The 22,306-nt window shown below is 38.3% G+C and overlaps 2 protein-coding genes across 2 annotated transcripts; both read right to left on the minus strand.

Moving 5' to 3' along the window:
• Positions 1–566: 566 nt before the first annotated feature.
• Positions 567–1,246, minus strand: LOC143885941 (uncharacterized protein At2g29880-like). Its single transcript, XM_077389971.1, has 3 exons — positions 911–1,246; positions 771–824; positions 567–626 (listed from the first exon to the last, which is right to left on the minus strand). Exons 1-3 carry the CDS (start codon positions 1,244–1,246, stop codon positions 567–569), a joined length of 450 nt encoding a protein of 149 aa, XP_077246086.1.
• Positions 1,247–1,515: 269 nt separating this feature from the next.
• On the minus strand, positions 1,516–2,847 carry LOC143885942 (uncharacterized). The gene is made up of 2 exons (XM_077389972.1): positions 2,076–2,847; positions 1,516–1,988 (listed from the first exon to the last, which is right to left on the minus strand). The coding sequence occupies exons 1-2, from the start codon at positions 2,845–2,847 to the stop codon at positions 1,516–1,518; spliced, it is 1,245 nt and encodes a 414-aa protein (XP_077246087.1).
• Positions 2,848–22,306: the final 19,459 nt, after the last annotated feature.

A 22,306-nucleotide genomic window follows, 5' to 3' on the forward strand; every position in this document is an offset into this window, starting at 1 on the left:
AATTCGGAGGATTGATAGCTTGATAGCTAACTTTTGGTGGGGTAGCTTGGATTTTGGTTTGAAAACCCATTGGGTGGGATGGAATCGGATTTGCAAACCAAAGGATGAAGGAGGCCTGGGTTTTATATGCTGGATCTAAGCAAAGCTCTCCGAATGAAGACATTGCATAAGCTGCACCTTTGGAACTCACTTTGTTGCTAGTTTTTACTATCTACTTATGGCAGAGGTATTCACTTCAACATGATGGAGGTGCCTTAGTTTTTGGACTGACATTTGGTTGGGCAGTAGGCTGTTGGTGGAGTGCAAGGGAAATGGAAATGAGATTGATCTCCGTTGGTAAAATCCATATCTTAAGTAGCTCAAATATTACGATTCTTAAGACCATTGGAAAAATTCATATCTTAAGAAGCCCAAATATTATGATTCTTAAGATTGTTGGATAAAATGGAAGGATCAGATTCTACAGATCTTATAAACAAATAATGAAGAAATGATATATGGCTTAGTCGAATAAAAAAACAGAAAGTTGAAGTCAAAACAAGTTTTTCGAATCTAAAATAGGTTACTTAAACCGAAAAAATGTTACTCGACCTCAAAACAGTGCCTCGAAGCCAAAAATTCATGTACTGTAAATCAAACCATAATTGAAATGAAACATGAAAAAACAGATTGCACTTATCTCTTTTGATGAAAACCGTTTGGAAAAATCAGATTTAAAGAGAGAAGGATGAGTCGTGCCACCGGTCACTCTCCTTAAGAATCGTACCCACCCCTACCGGTGCAACCGGGATCCGCGTGAAGTGCTTCTTATGTTTTGGATTAGCCTGTGACAAGGAGCATAAAAAATAAGAAGATATTGGATATGGTATTACTATAAGAAGATTGTATCTTGAGAGGAAGTGTTTCTTACAACGATGTAGTCATCGTAGACCTCTTTCTTGCAGGTTACCATTTTGGTGTTATTGTCCCAACCAAAACCGCTTCTACTAAGGATGATGCAAACACTCTTATATGTTTCTTTCATAGTCTTGATGCGGTTTTTTATGTGCTCCTTATTGAGTTGGAGGTTGAAAAAGGCATTCATTGCAGTGGCCGCAGCTACATAAGCATGATCCTTAAAACCATTTGGGATTTTGTACCCCTCTGCGATTTGAAATAGAAGGGTATCTACGAGCACCTTGTCCATTTGGTCATTCCAAATGATATTCTTCCCCCTATTCTGAGAGGTTTGTGCCGCAGTTGTCATTCTGATTCAATATGCACATATATGTTTGTTAGGAGTCATATATCAATATAACAACCTGAGATGTTTAACAACTTGAATAAATACACATACAACCATCAAAACATAACAAAGTTACAACATACATCATCCAAGCATAAAAAGATACAACATACATCATCCAAAACAACTAGCTATTATCTTCCTTCAAAACAGTAAAAGAGTCATACAACCATCAAAACATAACAAAATTACTCCAACCATATATGGAGTGAAACTATAATCCCCTAACGTCAATGACGTCTACTGAAATCATTCCACATCTGTGTGGTAAGCGTGTTTCTAATTTCATCTCCTGCTCTTTTGTCATCATCCCTTGATTGAGGAGGATCTCGTGGTATGTCCTCATCTTCCACAGTTTGTAGCAAGAGTTGTTTGGCTAGAAAGTTGTCCACATCTTCTAGTATTGAATCATTAGGCATGAAACGCCGAATATGATTATGGATGCAACAACATGCCAAGAAGATGTCAATCTGCTTCTCAATATTGTACATTGGTTCTTCATTAAGAATATTGAAACGCTTCTTCAAGACGCCAAATGTGCGCTCAATGACATTTCGACAGGATGAGTGTCTATGATTGAACAACTCATTACTAGTCTGTGGACGCCGCCCGCTCCACTCACTTAGGTGGTATGCGGTCTTACGATGCGGGGTAATGAAATGTCGTAAGAGAGGGTACCCGTCATCAGCGAGGTAAAACTTTCCTACAAATAAAAAAAGATTATATATCAGCAACTAGTAATAAGTGGGAACTTGTTTACTACAATGTAACTATGTCATATACAATGTACCTGGAATAAGTGGAATCTTGTCAGCCATTGTTAATGCATCCGCTAACACTCTCGAGTCGGAAGCCGAACCCTCCCATCCGGCTAGGATATACGTGAATTTTAGGTCAAAGTCAAAGGCCGCCAAAATATTTTGAGCTATAAAATGCTTACGACAAAAGTAGGCAGGTTTTTCTTCAATACGTACTTTAGCACGTATATATGCCCCGTTTATTGCACCGATGCAATCCTTGAAATATGGCATCCACCTTGGATTTTCCTCAATCTGCAATGGTGTCTCACCTGTCGGTGGTTTGATGAAGATATCTTGCATACCCAAAATTGCCTTTAGTACTTTGTTGAAATACGTCGAAACAGTTGCCCCTGAACGTCTAGCACCTGCTCTAATAGTTCGAACCCTCTGATTATGTGCTATAATATGCAAGAATATTGCAACTTGCTCCTCCACTTTACAATGGATTGTATCTTCCAGGGTTCCCGCCCGTTTAAATATTTCGACAAATTGACGAAAGCAGGTGACGTTCATCCGTAGCAAGTTATGACAATGTTCATCTGAATCGATGACAAAGGAAATGAACGTACGACGCGTGAAATAATTGCTTTCATAGGGAGTTCTGACAAGATATTGTTCGTAGTACTCTTTCCAAAGTACTAACATAGCAGCAACACCAGCCATTAGTAGTGCGACTGCTTGCCCAACTAGCTCATTCCTACGCTTCAACTCAGCTCTTCGCATCAACTCTTTCTTCCTCCTTCTTGTAGGACGACGAGACATCTTACTCTAAATAAGAAGTCAATAACTCAATGGAAAATACAACACAATCACAAATAAGGCATCTTAAACACAAACACAAAGAAGACAATCATGAAACAATCCATCCATCCATAAACCCTCCCTCCATAAACAATCCATCCATCCATAGCCCATCCCTCCAAAACCAATCCATCCATCCATAGCCCATCCCTCCAAAACCAACCATCCATCCATAACCATCCATCCCCCCACAAACAATCCATCCACAAACCATCACCCCACAAATTATCCCTCCATAAACAATCCATCCACAAACCATCCCTCCATAAACCACCCATCCATCCAAACACATACAAACAAGGAAAGAACATTGACTACCACAGCCAAACAACAGAAGCACATCTATCTATAAGATTCATTTCACAAGCACATCTATCTAAATAGATAAAAAAACAACTGTGAGTGTTGATTACCTTGGAAATGATCGAAAAATTCTTGATAATGAAAATGAAATGGGAGGCTGACCACCTGCAGAACATTCAATACCTCAATTAATAACATTCACCATCACATATTTAATATTGGAGTAACTACACAAACCATGTGATTAGATTGTGAAATGCCTTCTGCAATGGTCCCTAGCAAATCCCTACAATTTATACTAAACTACACAAACCATGTGAGCATTTTTGTTGTTCATCAGACTCTAATTGGATCAGGCTATATCCAGATCAAATTTAGTGTTAAGATCCATTTTAATCAGATGGGAACCATCAGGGTCCTTTGACACCCCTACTGTATTTAACCACCTGAAAACAAAAAAAACTAAAATACTGTACTTCAAGGTTTTATTCAACAACTTGGAAGTGGGTTGGAGTGCAAAATCGTATGAGCAGGTGGGTTGGAGTGCAAAAACTAAAACTACCTTCAAGGTTTTATTCAACATCTAAAATACTATACTTCAAGGTTTTATCATTTCAACAGCATTATAATAACAGCAGAAAACTATCAGAAAACATAAAAAACAAAACCCATCAAAGTATAAAATCAAACCCTAAAATCTAAAAAATTAGAAACCCTTGTAAGTGATGGAAAACCCCAAATCTTGAAAAAGAAAATTAGGAAAACCCCATCAAAGCATAATCGCCTGAGAAGGAGGAAGATCGCCGGAGAAACATAAAAAAACCCCTCTTTCTGAACGTAAGAAGAGGGTTGGAGTGCAAAATCGCTGGAGAAGGAGTAACATACCTTGATCGTGGCCTTGGAGTGCAAGTTCACCGGAAAAGTAGGATTGCTGGAGGAGCAACCTCGCCGGAGGACGATGAAGTTAGGGTTTCTCTGTTGTTGGGTTCTGTTCTCGCACGCGAGTCGATGAAATTTTTTTTTTTTAAATAGCGCAAGTTTGACAGGAATGAGGGATTCTTTCTCGAATCTGAGGGTTAGACTCGAATTTGGAAGCAGAGAAAGTGACTTGACACGTCAACCAAGTCGGAATCCACCTCAGATTAGCGCTTCCGAGGAAAGAGCAACAAAACACACTTTTTAATTCTGTTTCCGCGGAAAATGCGCCCTTTTTCGTTTCCTTTCCCTAAAATGTGCGCAACTGAACAGGCCCTTAGTGATTCATTCACAGTATTGGAACATTTTGGCCTTGTTCCCCTCTTGGTTCTCATGAATGTTATAGACAATTACCCGTTAAATTCTCATAGGAAGCGGCCTCACCTCCACATTCACTTAGGTCAGTCATCAAGTGTGCACCGCAAGTAACACACCACCCAATTCAGGTTTGAACTGATTAAGAGTCTTAAACTCATCCTACCACATTTGCAGTGAACACTATTCTTCAACATTTCGCATCTAGAAGTAGGGGGTGATAGTGTTAACAAACCATTCGGTAACTTGTTAGTACCCATTGAACCTAATTCCAGGGATCTCCTTTCACATAGGTTGGGTGTCCATTACTAATGGTTAATGCCTCGAGCTTTAACCCCAATCCTTTTTGATGCCTTATACACCACTTTATGTGGCTTTACTAGAGGATCTGCAGACTACTCTCTGCCCTTAAAAAGTCGAGTGTTATTGTCCCTCATCTGCTATACTAACTTATGCCTGAGGCAAACATGCCCCTTTTGCCATTTAAGGTCTTACATTTGGCCTTGGCTAAAGCATTTTTTGGCAGATAATATATAAAATTACCGAGGGAACTGGTTTTAGCCATAACAGCTCATCTACCATAAAAACATAACTTGAGCCATTTGACTCTACCGCCTGCTAAGGATAAGGCTATAATTTTGCTATCATAGTGGGACTTTTACAACACATTTGTTTAACTGATTTTCATGAAATTGCCCCACCACTTAAGATGAATAAGTACCTACTGGTATATCTAGATTCTCTCAATTAAAGATCCAATCTTGAACAACAGGACCCCCACAATTTGAACAATTACCTCTCAATTCTGAGTTACCATGTACTATCCATCCCAATCTGATGTACACATGTACCTATCAAGCAACAAACCATAAGTGAGTACATGCCATTTATATTTTAAGCTGTCATACTCCAAAAATTATGGTTAGCCTCTCAACCAAGAATTTAGAGTCATGTCCATACAATACATGCATAATTACATATGCAATTGCATTCAATAGTCCAATCTTTATATAAGTATTTTTATGGACTTACTTTCTGCAACCTGCAAAATATGTATATAATAGGCACATAATGTATATAATGTTCAAATTTTATTCCAATATGCCAAATCTACTTATTTTCTAAAATATATAGAAAATTAGAATGACATTTTAACATCCATTATATGTGAATGAAATTCATCAATTCTTCTTTAGATGGAATGAACTAGTTTGGGTAATGCCAAACCCAACTTGCCTATTAAAGTTTCCATGCCATGGTAAATATAATTTTCAATACATGATGGCACTACACCATGTTCCTTAACAAGAACAAGATCTTTAAATTTTTATTGCGAATGAACCATATAGCATTCCCATTCAAGTAATGATGATTTTTTTCTCTTGGAAATAAATCATTACTCATATTGCCATTAGATTCATTTGCAAGTATTCAACAAGACATGCTTATCTCTTAGAGGCATTTTAGCAAACACTTGACAAGCATAATTTTTTACCCATGTACCATTATCAAACAAATAAGTGTCAAAATATTTAACTAGATAAATGGGTGTTGATATCAAAACATAGGCTACTGATTTTTGAGCCACTACAAACGGTTCAAATATCAAGCTCCTATGATGATCAACCATGAATTCCCTTTTCTTTTATCAACAAACTATCAAAATTTCTTAAAATTAGAAATTTAGCATGTCGAGACAATGGTAAAAAGATACAATAAGGAAACCCATAATCAAATCCAAACAAGTATAATCTACTAGTTTGGGTGCCAATAATAATATTGGGTCCTAAGGTACTTAACCTTTAATTTGCCCAACCAAATAAGAGATGAGTTTTTACACTAATTTAAAACAAAGTGTTTCATAAACCCCATCCATGTGATCCATTCATTTTAGTTCCAAACATCAAAAGAGTTTTAACCAAATGATGAAAAACATCATCATATGAATTTCAACCAAGCATGTGAAATTCCAAAATTATAATTAAAATTAAATTATGGAACTGTTCTTATTTCTAAGAGCAAATAGAAATGGATCAACGATCAACATCATAACATGTGGCTAAAATTCATTAAAATGTTATATTTTCTTTTAAGAAATCGAACATATCTTTTGATTTCATTTGCACCAAAAATGAGTTTTTTAGAAAGCAATCGATCATAGATCAGTAACAACCCTGATCCTTATAAGAGAAGTAGTAAATCTGATATAATACGATTATTAAGATTGTTAGTAAAATCCTGTGGACCCCGATCCGAGAGAGGCGGGGGATGAGCCCCCACGAACAGTCTCAGGATCATCCACGTGAATGGAGAGCTCTACCAAGGAACTCTCGAAAGAAGAAATGCCCCTCACAGCATGAGTGGCAATACAAAGGGAGATACCTCTCGATTCAGGGACTAGCCCAGATTCGAAATGTACTTTAAACAAAGAAGAGTCGCCATCCAAGGAAGTGGGCCATGGATCCCATACCATGCTCTGTTGCAACGGATAACCAGGGATATAAAAAAGAAGGTTCGTGCCTGGTTACGAATTTGGAAGGTCCGAAGAGCACCTCATCCGCCCAAGTGTAAACGCCTGGTCTCTTATGCCATTTACTTATTGATTTTGAAGAGTTTTGGGCGAAAGTCATATGAAATGAGAACGAATATCTCCGAGAAGACGTCTATCTAATCATGCATGTCTCAGAGATGATTAATAAGCACACATAAAAGAAATGAAATAAGTGTCACCTGAGAATAACTAGGTTATGAATGTCATACCTAATTGGTGTCTAAGTTCTGGTGTGCAAACACATGCATGCTACAGCTAAAAGTATAGGATCTGTACATGAAAGTAAGAAAACACAACAAAAACACACAACACAAATCAACTCTACACATGACTGGACAAGACGAATCCTAAAACTCTAATGCAAGACTTGACTCGGACCAAGATGGCCGTCCACCCTGGCTGCTCTACGTATCCCGGCCTCGGGAAGAATCAGAGTCGACGTAGTTCGATGACTTATTCTAAACTACGATGCCTAACCATCTAGAACCACTATCCTAGACTCGATCCACTAGACTCGACTGATTCTTAAAGCTTTTTGCACAATTGCTTAAGTTCATGTGAATTGTAAGTTTTAGGACTCTCTATATGCCCTAACTAATGCAAGTTGGTTAGCCTTAAGCTAATGCAGGTGTGCCTTACATCCTATGTGTATCTATATTGTGCAACCTAATGAAAACCATGGGCTGACTATATGCTTCCTAGTCTAGCCATCGGTTCGACTAAATGTCTAACCGATCGACTCGAGGCCTCCTAACTCTAGGGATACTCACATGACAGGACACACCATATCAATACAAATCAGGACAGCCTCCTAACTCTAAAACACCCCAAACAGCTAGGACAGACTCCTAACTCTATGGGAAGATCTTTTTGAAAAGATTTTGAAGAATTTTTATATTTTTGGAAGGTTTGAAATGTTTATTTTTTAAAGGTTTGGCTGGACTTGGGATGTGGATCCCAAGCTGCACTACGTACCTCGTGAAAGATGATCAAGCCAACGTAGTTCGGAACATAATTTCCTAACTACCCTAAGACTCAAGACTTTTGAGATTTTTAATTTTTTTTTCGGATGTTTTTAAAGTGTTTTTGTTCTTTTTGACTCAAGAAGACGGACTCATATCATCATAAGGGTAAGACAGACTCTTGATATCCCGCAAAGGTTGGACAGCATCCTATGCTTTGCGGGGGAATTGGACAGAACCACGATTCTACAAGGGTTGGACATCATCCTATACCTTGCAAGAGTGGATAAAAATCACATGATTTGATGAGAGGTTGGATAGAATCCTAACCCCTATGATGATAGGACAGATTTCTGAAAGAAGGACCGACTCTCTAGCTAAGGACAGACTCATATGCTAAGACTGACTCTCTTAGACTAATGACTCTAAGAGAGGGTTTTATCTAAACAAGGCATGCTTTTTAGAGAAAGGGGAGACAAGGAAATGTGCTAATGAGACTAGGCAAGTCTCCTAAAAGAAAGGGGCTTCAAGTATTTTTATCAAGGCCCTAGCAATGATGCAAGGAGAGGCAACTAATAGACCGAGTTGGTCTTCTAGTGATGGTACAACTGCTTGTGAGACTCAGGCAATCTCCTAATACAGAGATGGGCTCCAAGTAACCTTATCATTGCCCATGCAATGATGAATGGGAGTGCTTATCTAAAAGGCTATACTGGCCTCTAATTAGTGAGGGGCGTTCTGATATGAGACTAGGTAAGTCTCTTATGGGCGACTCTCTTAATGAGACAAAGCTTGTCTCCTAAAGTTGTACTCTCGCCTAAAGGGTTTAGCTTGAATCCATGCGCGAAATAACAATCTCAGTCATACAATAAATGCCCAAACACTCTTGAACTCACATGTAGTACATAAAAATATGTCCAAACACATAAAAATAAAATCACAGTTGGCAGGCAAATATCCCAAACAAAACTTTTCATCTATCAAATGACCATCTCTTCGCAGGGAACAAACTAAAGACAAGCCAATTTCATATTATGCTAACTGTGTAAAACCGGAATTTCATTAAAACATAACAGCTTTATATATCTAGCACCTTTATTCATCTAATCTGACAATAAAATGGTCTTAAATTCCTATAAGGAATCATTTAAAAGATGATCAGTACATTTTTTTTTTTGAAACATATGAGACATTCATTTTGCGATCATCCAAGGCCATAAATCTGAATCAAGGCAAGAAAAGAATTACTATTTGAAACATTCTAACCAAATCCCTTCGAGACTCAATTACTTAATGAAGATCCATTCAACTAACAGGAAGAAATTTAAGTCACAAACTGATTTCAAAGAAACGAATCAGACTATCAACAAATGTTAAGAAGGAAAAAATAAAAATAAAAATAAAAATAAAACTACCTGAGAATGAAATTTCCAGACGCTCCTCTACGCTTTACCTCAATGAGCAGCAGAGGTATTGAAGGCTGATCTAAAATAGATCCACCAAAGGCCCTTCTACAAATATCCCTCTCTATCTCTTCTCTTCTTCAAATCTCGTGGCCATTCGGAGACGATCCTCTCCTTAAGCATCCCAACCGTAGAATCAGAAGAATATCGGATTGGACCAATATCTGATCCATCATAGAGACGAAACTTAAGCTCGATTAATTCCTCCTTTGGCATTGGATCTCTCCCCAACGGTTCCAAATTTCCGATCAAATCAGGACCGTCCAAGATATTCAAACGAATTTCTCCAGATCACTTCCGATTCACCTGATTAGGGTTTCATCCACCGCAAAAAGAAGAAAAATACCCTAACTTCAACAGAATTTGAAAAAATCGGTGTTTGACAAGTTCAACCACCGAGATCAGATGTAAAACAACTCAATTTGATCCAAATCCAAGGCAAAGATTAGATTATAAATTTATAATGAGCGATAGCGATCGGGAAACGAGAGATCTGCAAAACCTTAGAAGCGATCGTGATGTCACTTTCGAGCTCAAGCAAATTAGAAAGTCGCTCTTTCCTCTCTCTCTCTCTCTCTCTCTTATTCTGCGCAGATCTAGGGTTTCATGGATAGGGTTTGGATGAAAAACAAAAAATAACAGATCTGATACTTAGCAATGGAGAAGATCAGAGGTTAGTCCAAGCTTGGCCAGAGAAGAAGAGATTATGGCCGGAGAAGAAGGTGTACGGAGCTAGGGTTTGGATCGTTTCTCTCTCATATCTCTCTCTGCTATTTTCGATCCAGAAAATGAGAAAAAACCCCCCTTACACGAATTTTTTCTGATTTTTTATAAGGAAATATGGGTGGTGATATTGGCACTACCGAAATGGATGAGCGCGCGATTGCGCAGAAATTGATAAGCGCACGAACGAATCGTGTCTTATCCGGCCTAGGATCAGCTCTCTCCAGGATAATTCACCCCCTTTTCTGGTTTACGCTACGACCTTGCTTCGGTTCGATCGCTAGGCAAACGCGCTCGGATTCTGACGAAATTTTGCAGGGACCTAGATGAGACCCTAACCTAGCTTAGGGTGAAGTTTGGGACCCTAGTTGATTGATTTGGTTGGGTTTTTGCTCAAACATGGGAGGCTCAGGGTACGATCAAAATGGGGTGTCTACAAATCCATATCTTAAGTAGCCCAAATATGACGATTCTTAAGACTGTTGGAAAAATCCATATCTTAAGAAGCCCAAATATTATGATTCTTAAGATTATTGAATAAAATGGACGGATCAAATTTCTACAGATCTTATAAACAAATAATGAAGAAATGATATATGGCTTAGTCGAACCCAGAAATAGAAAGTTGAAGTCAAAACAAGTTTTTCGAATCTAAAACCGGTTACTTAAACCGAAAACATGTTACTCGACCTCAAAACAGTGCAACTCAAAGCCAAAAATCCATGTACTGTAAATCAAACCATAATTGAAATAAAACATGGAAAAACAGATTGCACTTATCTCTTTTGATGAAAACCGTTTGGAAAAATCAGATTTAAAGAGAGGCTGAGTCGTGCCACTGGTCACTCTCCTTAAGAATCGTACCTGCCTCCTACCGGTGCAACAGGGATCCGCGAATCGACGTTCCAAGATAAAACAGCCAAATATGGCTCCAGTCCACGTGCACTCGCTGACTGGTCCACCCAGAACAACTTTAGAACTGTCCTCAGACACGGAAGGAACGGAAGGAAGGAGATGAAGCAAAACCAGAAAACATAACCCCCTTTCTGTGTAAATCTCTTTCTTTTTCTGTTGGCAAAAGCCACCCCAAACTTAGACCCCCAAAACTACCCAAACCGTATTCTCTTCTCCCTTTAGTAGACCCCAAAGTGTCTGTTGGAAAGAGCCACTATTTAGGGGTATTAATGTTGAGAAAAGCCACCATTAAAGCTATAAAATGTTTCCCTCTCAACATTCATATTTGTAACCGTTGGAGATGAAACGGTTTTGCAACTTTAATAGGTGTTATTATCACAACCGTTTCGGGTGTTAATATAAAAACGTTTAGCAATTAATGGTGTAAAATAAACGTTTAACAATTAATGGGGTAAAATGAAACCATTTTGGGCACTAAAAAGAACCTTTTCATTTAAACCCAAACTAGTACTCAAAAGTCACTAGCTTTTGAAACAAGAGGGAAACCGAATTTTGAATCTTTCCCTCTAAATTTTAATGACAAGGCAAAGAGCAATTTTGACTTTTCAAACCTTTAAAATTTCCAACAATCAACCCAACTGATGCAGAATGAAGACGCCAAAATGTTTTCAATCATCAAATTAAGTGACAGATAGAAATGCCAGAGCGAGATTTACCTCTGTTGGTTTATTAGAAGGTATATGTGTCTTCAACATAATCAGCAATGGCAACTTGATTTTTAGTCACGGGTATCGATATCTAGAACAGTCTCCTCCACTAAATCTTCCATTTCAATTTCCTCAAGTTCACAGTTACTCTGCAAAAGGTTATGACATACCTATCAATATCCGTAGAAAACTATATGAAAAGTTTAAGAAGTGATAACTTCTACACTCTACAGGCACCATTGCTTCCGTTTCCTCTAACAATGCTTCTATGTGCTTCACAAAGGTTGGCAATGGGTGGTTATTAGCCTCAATATGCTCATCGACATCTACAACTGTAAAATTTTCCTAACCATTTGAATTCAGAGGCGATGTAACGGTTCTCTTATTTTTCTCATTCTTGACCAATTCGTGTCTTCGGTTAGAGCCCTGCAGAAGGATGAACAGAAAAATGATCACAAATGGCACCTACAATATAAAAAAGGAAAATCGACCCATTATTTCTCAGAATAAAGTATCTGATAACAAGGTTCATTGTTTCCTAGTGAAGCCGCCGATTTCCTAAACAAACAGAATGGGAGGAAAGCTCAATACAGAGAAGCCCAATTTGACAAAAAAACAAAAAGGAATTTCAAAATCAAAGTACTCTCACCTTGTAATGGGTTGATGTCCAGAAAAAATGTGGGTTCTTGTCATTGATGGAAGGATTTGTGGGGAATAGAAAAGGAATTGAGAACAAATAATTAGAACAAGAGACATAGTATTAGTTAAAACTACATATTAGGGTTTTATGGAATACCATGATAGTCCCCTTTTGCTAAGGTCAGGAACATCTAACCAAACCAACAAATGAAATACGCAAAGTTAGATCGATTTACGTTTTGAGCATTTAATCATAGATGGAAATTCTCACGTATCCATCCATTTCTTTGATCTACAATCACCGAAGAAATAGAAAAATCATATTCATCAAATGCTTTCTCTCTAGACCTAAAAAAACCCTCGTCAAGAGAAACATTACCCAAATAATCTAAGAAAACCCACATTTGATAATAAATAAAGAAAAACAAAGATAATAAAAAACCCACGACCGTAAAACAATCAAAACTCAAGCTCCACACAGAAACCCACATCAGAAAAGCAATCAAACTACAGAAACCACAAGGTCCACAACTGAATGCGATTCAAAAGCGAAATACAAGTGAAAAAGACTCAACCATAAAAAACCAGAAATCAAAATCAACGAAACCCAAATCAGAAAAAAAACAATATGAACCCCAACTCTTCTTGATCCTTTACCTAGAACAAGGAGTTACTGTACCTCTGAGATTTCGAGTTTTGCAAAAAATCGTTGTCACGCTAACTTAGGGTTTTCTGAAAGAAGAAGAATAGGGTTTTGAGGGGAATTATATTTTTAGGGTTTTCTCTCGATCTCTATTAGGGTTCCTCCAAGAAATCACCGACCTCCCACTCAGTGCGATAAATTAGGGTTTTGTAGTCGCTAGAGATAAATCGCGTTTTAACAGAACAAAAGTTGTGGTTTTGGGATTTTTCTGTGTGACTGTTGAATCTCAAAAACCATGACTCGAAAATCAAATGCTAAATAGATTCATCACATTAAAGAACGAAGAGCGGCCCCCGTTCTAGGGTTTCTACGTTCACTCCATGAGCTTCACGAGAGAGAACGTAGAAACCATGACTCCATGACTCCATGAGATTCATCACAAAAACCATGACTCCATGAGCTTCGCGAGAGAGAAGACCGTTGAGCTTCACATACAAAAAAAGAAGGAAACCTCTCAGCCACGCTCCTCTGGCAATAAAAAACGGTAGAAATTTTGAATTTCTAGCCGTTGGTCTCTGCAAGACGAGATTTTATATGGTGTATAGACCTGGCAAAAAGTGACCCGGACAGCGGGTCCACCCTGCCCGTTCCGGGTCACCAATCATTGACCCGTTTGAAATTGACCTGCGGGTCAACCCGGCCCGGCGGGTGGACCTTTTGACTTTTTTTGGCACCTGTTGTCTCTCCGTAATTGTCATAATTTTTGTTTTTTCTTTGTAGTTTTCTCGGTGACTGTCACATCTTAGTACATTACGGGTAGGGGTGTCAATTTTGGCTCGGGCTCGGAAGCTCGCTCGAGCTCGGCTCGAATCCTTAACGAGCCGAGCCGAGCCGGCTGGCCAGGCTCGTTAAGCTTAAAGAGCCGAGCCCGAGTTAGGCCAGGCTCGGCTCGGCTTCTTAAGGCTCGTTAAGAAAACCCACTTTTGTATAAAAGAAAACCCATGTTTGTATAAAAGAATAGTCCTAAATATAATACAGCAGGCTGTCCCAAGAAAAAATAAGGGAAACAGCTGGAGGCATAAAGATTTCATCATGAGGTTGGTGTTGTCAACATCATCTGTTTTGTCAACATCATGAGGTTTTGTCTTTCTCGGAATGCCCACAAAAACGTATTGAGGGTTAATTTTTTCCCGTAATTGTCATAACTTTCTACCTTTTGTTGGTATTTTTTCGTAATTGTCATAACTTTCTATCTTTTGTTGGTAATTTTTCATTTAAAACTTTATAACTTAGCTTTTTTTTGTTGTTGTTGTAATGATTACTTTTTTTTCTCTTATTTTTGCTTTTGCTAGCCACTTTTGCCATGTACGAAACTTTATAACCCAAGCTCGATAAGGCTCGCGAGCCTGGCCGAGCCTGGTTTGAGCCCGAGCCGAGCCTTTGAGCTTAACAAGCCGAGCCGAGCCTGGCCAAGCTCGGCTCGGCTCGGCTCGTTTACACCCCTAATTACGGGCCAGGTGCGGGTCCAAGCTTAGTGACCCGTAAAATTTTTCAGGTTATTTTGACCCGGCCTGTTTGACACGGACCCGTACGGGCCGGGTCAAACTCTGCCCGGCCCGCTTGCCAGGTCTAATGGTGTAAGCCCATGGGGTCCATACTATACATCTTACACTATTTACACTATAGGATGATCCAAACCGTCCATTTGATGGGCCACAACGTAAATAGGTTGTGCCCAAAAATATATGGCCATAGGATGATCCTAACCCTAAGGTCTATAGAGGAACTTCATATTTGGGAAACCTCTGTAGACCGGGGACTACAATGATGGCCCACATGCTTCTAGCTCTTAGATCAATGGCAAGTTAAAGTCGATTGTTGATGGTCCCGCCATAATCAGTGGGGCCCACATAATTTAGTATCTTCAACCTCTGATGTGTAGAGGGAGAAATTATATGGTGTAAGCCCTTATAGCCCCATATTTTTCAAAAAGTATTGTACAGGCCGATCCAAAGGGTCCATGTGACGACAACGTAAATAGGTTGTACCCAAAAAAATCATTTCTATAGGATGACTCCAATCCTCCGATCTATAGAGGAACTGCATATTATATTATTATGGAAACCTCTATAAATCGGAGGGCTAGGATCATCCTACGGAAATAATTTTTGGGGATCAGCCCATTTAAGTTGTGGTTTGTATCATTCTATAATGTGGTCTGTAAAGTACTTTTTGGACCATAATGGTTGACATCATATAAGATCTCGTGTAGAGGTTTCTATAATGTGTTGTCCTTTTCGAACCTCTACAAATTGGAGGGTTAGGATCATCCTATGGAGAAGATTTTTGAGACATTGCCTTAGGGTTGCAACTCGGGTCGGGTTTTCAAGAACCCTACCCTACCCAAGAAACCATCTCGGGTCGGGTCGGGCCGGGTTTCTCTTTGGAAAACCCACTATTCGTAAACCCGGCCCTACCCGAGATAGTTTCTCGGGCGGGTCGGGTCGGGTCGGGTTTTCCCGCATTATCGCCCTGAGCTTCATTCAAGACTTCACCTATCAGAGGTTGTTGCCTGAAAAGTAACCTACTTAATCTAAATCAGTGGCTTGCAAAGATATTTGTTACAAAAACTAAGATAAAAGGTTGTTGCTGGAAAAGTTACCTAATTTTTTTAAAATGGCAAATGAGTAGTTACCTAATATTCACTAAACAGAAAGTAGATAGTGATTTTACAATAAGAGCTAAAATTTTCCATCCAGGTTGCTAACTTTGATAACAAAGCCCCGAGAAGACCTAAAATTGCCCAAAATGTAGGTAAACGAGCTCCCTTCATGGAAATTTTAAATCTGTAGCCAACATGAATTTGCAAAGAATCCAATGCTATATAGTACTATAATTCTCCCGCTTTGAACAGAAACAAATTTCCTCCAATCTTCCTCCCATCAATGGATCACCATATTTAGAAATAAAAAAAGTTTCCAAAGTAAAAAAGGCATGTGTATACCACTCCAAAAGAAGCATGTCTAACAACTCACCACTCTTCAGGATCTAAGCCCAAACAACCCGTATGCTTTCTAATTCTGAGACATTCAGTCAGCATTCAGTTCTCAAGCAATTACACCAGGATATAGTAGCTACATTCGTGGTTAGTGAATTTTTTGGTTGTTCTGTCTTTCAATATAAAAGAGAGAAAACAGGGGAGGTTTGACATAAAAAGAGAGAAAACAGGAGAGGGAACGAAAGCTCTTAGCAACTCAATTACTTGTTAGCGAAGCTTCGTATATGAACTTTGTCCAGAGTGCAACAGTATCAAATGTCCACCCTCCTTCCTCTAAGTCTTCTTCTTCTTCTCTTTCATCTTCTTCTTCCCAGATGGGATGGTTTGCATTGTAACACAAATGAAGCTTTGTCCAGAGTGGCTTCTTCTTCTTCAAATATGGAGCTTTGCCTACTTGAGTTAGTGTACCTTTGTAAATACGTCAAAATGGAGAAGGCTAGTAACCGAAATCAGAGGAAAAAGTTAACCTGTAGCATTGACTAAAATGAATATCAAATTAATGCCATGGACAGCTGGCCTTAGGATGGTGTGCCACAGATGTGAAACCCTCCGTAGTAGCTTCACGTAGGAAAGTAGCTATTAAGCCTAGCGTTCCTTGTAAATATAAATATAAAGTTTGGTCGGGTTTAAAATTCGGGTCGGGTTTTTCCCCTCTAAACCCGGCCCTACCCGAGAATACCCCGGGCTTTTGAGTTTCAAACCCGACCCAGCCCAAAACCCACCCTCCTTAAACCCGACCCAGTGTTTTTTCGGGTCGGGCTGATGCGGGCCGGGTAAAACCCGACCCAAGTTGCAACCCTACATTGCCTATCTAAATCAAGAGGGTAACAAATGAATAATTTAGATCACAAAATTATACGGGCCACAATGGTCAAATCTCATTTAAGATTGCTCATAAATACCTTTAGCGGAATTTGACAAACAGGGGCGCCCTTTGCTCCCTTTTTTGCAAGGGCGCCTGTGAATCGAGCATTCTTTTTTATGGTTAAGACAAAAAATAACCATAATCTTATCATTTACCTCTAAGAAAAAAATTATTGATAAAAGTCTCCTTTCAGAAATGTTTTCTGTTAACAAAGATGGGCTGTGCAGTTTCTGAAACGTTTTTCTTTTTGTTTACTCCTTGCATCTGTTTTGGATTTTGAGAATTGATTTTGAGTCCAAAACTGATTATTGGACATCTAATTCCCGATCCAATAATCAGTTTTGGACTCAAAATCAATTCTCAAAATCCCAAACGGACAGGATTTATTTTAGAATAGGACCTAAATTGTGGTTAATTATAGAGTCCAATAATCATTTCTCTCAAAAACAATTCTCAAAAGCCAAAACAAACATGGCCTTGACCGAATGGTAGATATCCGAAGTAGTGAACATCTTCACATGATAAAGAAGTTTAGGAGTGAGGGGTAAGGGTCCAAACCTTTTTTCTAATCCAATTTGAATCACCTCACACGTGCACTCTCTGGTGATCATGTGTTGATCCCACGGCTGTCCTATTGATGGCTTCGCAAATTTACAGTCAAGAAAACTGATTACGTCTATTTTTATGTCGAACGAAACGGAGCCATAGTGAAATTTTTTCTAATAAAAAGAGCTAGAGTATAAGTTTCTTTTTCAAAGTTTATTCATGAAAAAAATTTCTAAGGCCCTGTTTGTTTGGGATTTAGATAACCAATTGTGAGTTTAAAACTGATTATTGGACTCAAAAACACTGATTTTGGACTCACAATCAGTTCTCAAAATCCCAAACAAACAAGACCAAAATAGAAATGCTATGGATATTTCATTATTTGCTCTTTGAATTTATGACAGCTATTAAACATTTGTAATATAAAAGCACAAGTCATACATTAAATCAAAGGCCAATCTATGAGCCCCCATTAAGAAGTCCTTAAGCTTGAAACCATTTACAATAGTTCAAATAAAAACAACAAGACGATAATGGAAGATGCTGTGTTCTTCACTTACCGCATTGGCATCAGTGCAAATGTTAACTGCATACCAACCAAAAAACAGCTATGCATGTGGGGACATAACTATTCGATATTACATTCCAAACTTTATGATGTTCAAATTCCCAAGAGTAGAGGATGCCTTCTGAATTGTGAATTGGCTTAACCTGAAACGAAAAGATTCTCATGTAAGTTGACATTTAGAATACCTGGACTTCAAGTTAAAATGATAAATCCCTGGTTTGTTGGTTAGCTGAAGTACACAAACACAACAACTTCCAGAATCCAGATACATAGTCTGGAATGTAAAGTTGGAGAAAAAACTCCAAAACAATTATTTCTGCTGGCATTTTCAACTGAAGCAACAACTAAACAAGTAAATAATTCAAACAATGGTGAGGAGTATTCACCATAAACTGAACTGAATATTAAAGAAAGTACCCAATAGAGAAACAACATCAAACTGAATTTGATCGTAATCAATCTCTATTCAAAATAATGTTTGTATTAGTGCACTTGGAGAAATGGTCAGGCAGCTGATAAGAGTCCATCCTTTTTCTTTGTTTAACTTGTATATCAGATTTTGTTTTTCAAGAAAGCGAAGGGGGCAAAGAATGAGGAAGGGCCTGCTCCAAATCATGGTATTTACATTGCGTTGCAACTAATTAATCAATAAAATATGACAAAAGCAATTTCGAAACATTCATCCTTGGAGGCTCTCAATTGGCATCTTGGATAGCATCCAGCAAAGGACAAGAGACAAGGCTTTGCTTGGCTAGAGTATCGGAAAGAGGAACTACAAATTTAAGGCATATGCCTAACAACTTATAAGAGGGTAAAGGAAGCAGAGACCAAATAGTGTCGTTTCTCTGCTATTCTTACTTTAAGGGTCCACTTCAAATTGTTATCTTTAGGAGACAAGAACCCAATAGGGGCTTCCACAAGTCCGAACTTCGGCTTTAAAAAAACACACCACTTGAGAGATGCTTCGAAGTAAAAAGCCTCTAAGTTATCAGTGATATCAGTTACTGGAAGCATTATCATTAGGAGCCAGAAATATAACCAGAAGTCCTACAAACATTTACTTTACAACTGTTTTTATGCGGATATTGCATTGCATGTTGGCATCTATAGCTTTCTCTGTTTGTCAATAGCAACTTGGTCTGAGCCAAGTCAAGTTACTCAATTTTTTGAATTTCAATTTCTATTTATTGATACGGCCAAATAAAAGGTCTCTGAGCAAATCGAGAAAATCGAGAAATCAATAGGAAAACTTCTTTGGTAGTAGAACAACCTCATCTTGATTTTGAATGGATAAAAGATCCGATAAACCAGTCTAAAGTTATGAGATAAAATTTTTTGTATCAAACCTTCAGTACAAAGCGATCAAAAATTGAAAATTTTTGAATGACCCACGGTGACCAAGGGATATTTCAGCTTAGCGATGATGCTACATATTTTAGATGCCTTTTAAACATGTTGTTTGAGTTTGAATCCATACCCTAACTCAAATTTTGATTTTTAAGAGCAAAATACAAAACAAAATAGGATAGAAGAGGCTTTTGTTTAAGAAAGAACACTTCTCAAGTTTTATTTTTTATTCATGCCATACAAAATAAACCAAAATCAGCCTTTAAATAGGCTTACTTCATCACACAAGAGTTACATGTTTTCTAATATAACTCAAACTTGACATATGATGAACTTCTCTTCCAAAAACCTAGCTACTAAACTCTGTCTTTCAACCAAAGATAAAAACAATAGAAGAATTTCAAAAAACCTATATTCGTCCCACACTAGCAAAAGGTTTCACATAGAATTCTTCAAATAAAGCTAACTTTGGGCTAGGCCCTCTTCTTCATAGTTTGAATTAATAATCAAATACCTCAAAAATCTCCCCTTCTGCTTTGCCCTTCCTGCAACGGGGTTTAGTTGCACTCCCCCTTAATCTCTGGTGAGGCCATGTGACCACCACCCTAACAATATATATTGTTTATCATGCTCTTCTTGAGGGAACTATAAATGTAACGAGGATGATTTGATTTGCCAGGCCTTTTTCGTGCATGTTAACTGTTGCTGGGTCTTCCCTTTTCCTTCCATGTTTATATCTTCTGTTTGCTTGATGTTATTAATGCATGCGCTTAGAATGATTCTGTCTAATTGCAGCTTTTGGTATTGAATCGCAATCTATATTTAATGGGCAAACGAAAAGGATCTGTCTCCAGACATGCAGTTAATGACGAAACAAGGGATTCTATTGCACTTAGAGTAAAGCACAGAAGACGGGGAGCTGTCGCCGAAATTGAAGAGGTAAGTTTTAGATTCAGGGAATGCGTAGAAGTGAATTAATTTTGTGTTGGGTTTGTTTAAGTATAATTGATTAAATAACACTGACTCTAAAAGCTTAAGCTTTTGGAATTATTGGTTCTTTCACATGGTATTAGAGCTGTTGTCCTGGTTTCAAAACCCAACAAGTCCTTGATATTAAAAATCCATTTGTTAGGCCAACCCAAAAGACAGGCCACATGTACCAGTGTGCCAACCAAAAGAGAGGGGTGTTGAATTATAAATGATTAAATAACACTAACTCTAAAAGCTTAAGCTTCTGGAGTAATGGGTTGTTTCATAGGTTTCTATAGATATGTTGGTTCTTTCATATTTTGCAATATTGTTGGAAAAAGAGATAATAAAAGGGACTGGTCTATGGCTCACTCGAACCTAAATTGGTGCAACTAGAACCCAGATATGATCGAACCTAAATTGGTGCAACTCGAACCCAGATATGATCGAACACAAATTGGTGCAACGTGAACCCAAATCTAGTTACTCGAATCATTTTTTTTTTTGTGACAATATGTTCTATTCTATAAAAAACCTGTAAAAACAAATCTATATCTTGTGTGCTCCCCCCCCCCCCCCCCCCTCTCTCTCTCTCTCTCTCTCTCTCTCTCTCTCTTTCTCTCATATAGAGGAGTCTGACAGCTGAGAGGAGGAAATGGCAATGAAAAGAGAGAAAATGTCCCTCTCCAACAATCACTTTTGTGGCTGTTGGAGAAGATATAACGGTTTAAAGTGATAATAAATATTAAAGAGTACAATAATTATAAATCGGTATTGGAAATAAAACATGTTTAGGAATTAATAAAAAATTAAAACCGTTATTGGAACTGAATAGACATTTTTATTTACCTAAACCCGACCACGGGCCCAGCCAGTCGCATGTGTGTTTATATGAACTCTAGTTCATGTAAAAGTGGCTCACCTAACAAATTCCTATGCCCCCTTAAAGGCCTAAGCCTTTCCTCCACTTTACCTCTTGGGTTTTGATAACGAGTGCCTTAGGGGCACCCATTAAGGTGCATTGGGAAAGAGATTTTACACATATTTTTATAAAAAAATCTCAACACAGGTGTAATTATGAAAGTATGTGTAAAATGATTGGAAAATCTCTTTCCCACTTCACCTTAACGGGTGCCCTTAGGGCACGCGCTAGCAAAACCCTAACATTTTATTAGGAGGTGAAAGTTTCTTGAAAGTTCCAATGTGGGACTGAAATTCTTGCATTTGAGTTGAAACACACTTCACACACCTTTGGGTCTTGGGTTCAAATCTCAAAACACCACTAAAGACAATATCTTTTCAAAAGAAAAAAGGGAAATTCCAATTTTAAATCTTCCCTCCAAAAAAACTTGGTTCAAAAAGTAACTATTGATTCAGAATTTCTAACAAATATAAAAAGAAGGAATTTGCTAGGGACCATTGCAGAAGGCATTTCGTGGACCGGCTGCAAGAGCAGCCACCTCAGAGAATAAGACGAAATATGTTGAAAAGTGAGTCTTTGTGGCTGCTCTCTTATGCAACAATGCCTTCTGTGTTAGCAAATCCCTCCAAAGAAACAAAAAGGATACATCTTTTCTAATACCATTTGTGAGCTTTGTTTGAAATTTGATAGATTGGTGAGTTTGTACAGGATCGACTTAGTGAGCTGCCAGATGAAATTCTTTCTTCCATTTTATCGGCAATGCCAGTGAGAGAAGCTGTAAGGGCTAGAATCTTGTCAAGCAGATGGAGGTACCTCCGGCCATCCTTGGATCCCAATCTCAGCTTAGATGTTTATACCATGCATGGGTTCAGCTATTACGATGAAGACGAGTATCTTTGGTACCCGAATGAACCAGCAAAGAGGGAAGAAAGGAGGTGTAGATTTATAG

The sequence above is a fragment of the Tasmannia lanceolata genome, unplaced genomic scaffold (assembly GCF_043159265.1).
Source record: "Tasmannia lanceolata isolate RefF3 unplaced genomic scaffold, GAP_Taslan_0.1 ptg000011l, whole genome shotgun sequence".
Lineage (NCBI taxonomy): Eukaryota > Viridiplantae > Streptophyta > Magnoliopsida > Canellales > Winteraceae > Tasmannia > Tasmannia lanceolata.